This window comes from Austrofundulus limnaeus, unplaced genomic scaffold, assembly GCF_001266775.1.
Source record: "Austrofundulus limnaeus strain Quisiro unplaced genomic scaffold, Austrofundulus_limnaeus-1.0 Scaffold572, whole genome shotgun sequence".
NCBI lineage: Eukaryota > Metazoa > Chordata > Actinopteri > Cyprinodontiformes > Rivulidae > Austrofundulus > Austrofundulus limnaeus.
Window position 1 is genome coordinate 133,886 of NW_013952974.1, and position 4,262 is coordinate 138,147.

General features: G+C 40.0%; 1 protein-coding gene across 3 annotated transcripts in view; it reads left to right on the forward strand.

The window, feature by feature from the left end:
* Positions 1-4,262, forward strand: part of st8sia3 (ST8 alpha-N-acetyl-neuraminide alpha-2,8-sialyltransferase 3) — an 11,170-nt gene that overhangs the window by 4,300 nt on the left and 2,608 nt on the right. The window contains exons 1-4 of one of the 3 annotated variants that reach the window (XM_014026616.1): positions 33-87; positions 254-697; positions 916-1,035; positions 2,496-3,053. In XM_014026616.1, the coding sequence (XP_013882070.1) occupies positions 929-1,035; positions 2,496-3,053 (665 nt within the window). In that variant the 5' untranslated portion in view covers positions 33-87; positions 254-697; positions 916-928. Of the gene's footprint in view, positions 1-32; positions 88-253; positions 698-915; positions 1,036-2,495; positions 3,054-4,262 lie in introns of those variants that run through there. The other 2 variants (XM_014026614.1, XM_014026615.1) reach the window with 2 other exon arrangements.

Sequence of the window (4,262 nt, forward strand, 5' to 3'; positions counted from 1 at the left end):
ACATATATACTAGGAAACATGGGTTTTTGGAAACACGGGTACCAGGAACATGGTTTATTGGGAACATGTGTTTATGGAAACCTACAGGTTCTTGGGAACATACGTTCTTGGGAACTTAGATTCATGGGGAGACAGGTACCAGGAAACTTATGTTCTTGAGAACATATACAGTATACTAGGAAACATGGGTTTTTGGAAACACGGGTACCAGGAACATGGTTTATTGGGAACATGTGTTTATGGAAACCTACAGGTTCTTGGGAGCTTTGTTTCGTAGAAACATATGTACCAGGAAACATAAACGTATGTTCTTGGGAACATAGGCTCATAGGAACCTATAGGGAACATAAGTTCTTGAGAACATAGGCGTGACTCTGTTTAAAGTATCTGAATGTGCATCAAGATCTGAGTCATTAAACAGACAAAAGGTTTCAGGTGGATTTTGACCCAGGAYCAGCTCAGTCCAGCTGTAGAGTTCTGCTGACAGATCACCTCAGGTTATTCCTTCCATTCAGCTGCTTCTCCATGTAGATTCTATCGTCTCCGCCTCTTATTCTGCATGTAAAGTGTTTAAAGTTTGCTCAGCAGGACCACATGGTGTCACAGTTTCATGATGATGAAGACCAGAATGAGTTCTTTTTGTTTCTGTTTCAAACCTCTGCTGCAGAGAGAAGCCACCTCGCAAACCTGACCTGAGGTGAATACATGCATTTAATTTAACTAATTTGATTAATTTCTGTCATAAAAACACTGTTTTCTGTTCAAACAGCTTTCAGATTAAATGTTTTCATTTTATAACACCTGATTTTTGTGCTTCTAATATTGAATTTTCCATAAATGTATATTTTGAAAAAAGGTGGCTTAAGGCCGACAGCTGACAGGAAGTAAATCTGCGTGTCACTTCCTGTCCCGCAGCTCCCAGCTGGCCATGAAGTACTTCGATCCGGACTTCACTCCTCTGACCAAYGCGCTCAGTGAGGACCTGCAGAACTCCTCCAGATGGAGACACAACAGCTCRGCCTTTACGCAGCTGAGGTACGCAGACGTGAGCTCCAGAACTGGGTCCTGGCGGTTCTGAGGGTCTAACGGGCTTTTAGCACTTCCTGCAGTGAGTCGGGCTGCAGCTGTGAAAATGTTTTAGTTTTTTAACACGAAGCACTCAGTCAAAAAACAGGAAATTATTCAACGTTCGCTTAAAAACACATTTCAGTTACAGAAATAAAAAACAAGTTTCTCTTCAAACCACATTTTAAACTCAAGGTCTGCAGGCCAAATCTGGCCCTCGTTAACATCTTAAATGGCCCCAAAAAAAGAATCAGCTGTGGGAGGTCTCCACTTCGCTGCTACTGGAGGCAAAATAGTTTGAAGCTAAATTAAGGCCATAAAGTTTGTTAAAAAGTTTTTGAAACTGAAAAAAAATAATATTTTATATTTTTTCATTGAATGATACAACAACCTGCCATACTCATTCAATTCTATGATACAACAGCCTGACATTTTTTAAATTATATAACACAAGGGCCAGCCATACTTTTTTAGTTATATGGTACAAAGGGCTGTCATGCGTCATTAAGTATATGACACAACAGCCTGCCATATTTTTAAATATATACTACAGCAGCCTGCCATACTTTGTTAATCATATGATACATTGTCCTGCCATTTTTTATTATATAATGCAAGGGCCTGCCACGTTATTTAATTATATGATACAACAGCTTGCCATTTTTTAAATTATACAATTCAAGGGCCTGCCATACTTTTTAGTTATATGGTACAATGGACTGTCATGCGTCATTAATTATATTTTTTAATATATAATACAATGGCCTGCCATACTTTGTTAATTAAATGATACGTCCTGCCATTTTTAAAAATTATATAATGCAAGGGCCTGCCATATTTATTTAATTATATGATGCAATGGGCTGTCATACTTCGTTAATTACATGATACAATGGCCTGCCATTTTTAAAAATTATATAATGCAAGGGTCTGCCATATTTATTTAATCATATGATACAATGGCCTGCTACATTTTGTTAATTTTATAATGCAGTGGCCTGACATTTTTGAATTATATGACACAATGACCTGTCATACTTTGTTAATTATCTGATAGAGGAGGTTCTTTTGTTCGTCTCTTTTTATTTTAAAGTCAAATAATTAGAATTTTAGTGAGTTTTTCTTTTATTTATTGATTTGTGATAAAATGTGAGGCATAAGAAATGAAACGTTTTGATGTGTTTTTCTAAATTGAACCTTTTTTTCTACAAACGCAGGTAGAAACAAACGTCTCATTGTAAAGATGCTGGATAAACAAACCGATATGAACGGTTTATAATTGGCTCTAATGGAAATAAATTAGTTAAAAAATGGGTTTTATGATTTTTGTAAAACTGTCTTTGCATAATGGAACAAAAAAACTTTAAAAATCCACGTCTGGATCTGAGATTTTGTAAAACGTTCAGTGAAGCTGTTCTCGTGTCCCGCAGGAAGGAGATATCTCAGTACATCGACATCCCCAACAACTTCACTCTGACCAGAGACTCGGTGCGAGTCGGACAGCTCATGCACTTCGACTACTCCAGCCACAAATACGTCTACTCCATCGGCGAGAACTTCCGCTCGCTGCTCCCGGAGGCCTCGCCCATCCTCAACAAGCGCTACAACGTCTGCGCCGTGGTGGGCAACAGCGGCATCCTGACCGGCTCGCGCTGCGGCGCTCACATCGAGCGCTACGACTACGTGTTCCGCTGCAACTTCGCTCCGACGGAGATCTTCAGGAAGGACGTGGGGCGCCGCACCAACATGACCACCTTCAACCCCAGCATCCTGGAGAAGTACTACAATAACTTACTGACCGTTCAGGACAGGAACAACTTCTTCCTGAGCCTGAAGAAACTGGACGGCGCCATTCTTTGGATCCCAGCGTTTTTCTTCCACACGTCGGCCACGGTCACCAGAACGCTGGTGGACTTCTTCGTGGAGCATCGGGGGCAGCTGAAGGTCCAGCTGGCGTGGCCCGGCAACATCATGCAGTACATAAACAAGTAGGAAACAGCTGAACTCTTCTCTGTCTTCTTTAATTCTCCTAACATCTGGGAACAAAGCTCCAAGCTTCAGTCCCGTCTTTTCCTCCTGGTCCTTCTAACAAACGTTGAGATTTTCTTTTTACAGCAAGGAGAAGATTTAGGCTTCAGAGCCGGATTATGAGAAAACATCTATTTAGTGAAAGGAATGGCTGCAGTCCGCTGCTTAAGTCTGATACTTAGCTGCTGCTACAGTAACCTAATCTTTACCAATCCCATTAAATCTACCTGCCCTGGAAGAATCACCTCTTTTAGGCAGCTTATGAGCTTTTCAGCACCTTGAAGAGTCTTAGAGACGCTTTTGTTGGTTTGGGAAGTTCTTTTTGTGAAGCTTTCAGAGCAGAACAGTGTTATTATAGCATTACTGTCCTTAAATTGTATCTTTTGACAAGTGGCAAATACTTTGTAAACTTCTGTTTGGCAAAATGAAGCACATAATAGACAGTTTCAAACCAAAGAAGCAACGATACAATAAAAAGTCTCAGACTTCCATAAAATCTGAGCTCAGAATTTTCTCCTGAAACATGAAATTTTGAATTTGTTGCGTCTGTGTGAACATAAAAAACATAAACACAGATGTCTGTAACGACCAGATGCTTCTCACGCTTACAGTTCAAGTTTTTTGTCCACTACGAATAATGTTTTTCACACAGTGACTGTTTGAGGCTTATTTTGTAGTATGCTTTTCTGCCTGCCTTGTTAGGAGTTGAATCAGGGAGTGACAGACACAGATGTTTGGTAACATGTGTAATGACTAGATCTGACACTTGAAGTTGAAGATATTTTTCAGTACAACTTTCTTGTACACAGCAACTGTTTGAGACTTATTTTCTAGTACGCGTTTATGCCTGCCTCATTAGGAGTGCAGTCAGGGAGTGACAGACACAGATGTTTGGTTACAGATGTAATGACTAGATGATCTGACACTTGAAGTTGAAGATATTTTTCAGTACAACTTTCTTTTACATAGCGACTGAGGCTTATTTTCTAGTACGCGTTTCTGCCTGCCTTGTTAGGAGTTCAATCGGGGAGTGACAGACACAGATGTTTGGTTACAGATGTAATGACTAGATGATCTGACACTTGAAGTTGAAGATATTTTTCAGTACAACTTTCTTGTACACAGCAACTGTTTGAGGCTTATTTTCTAGTACGCGTTTATGCCTGCCT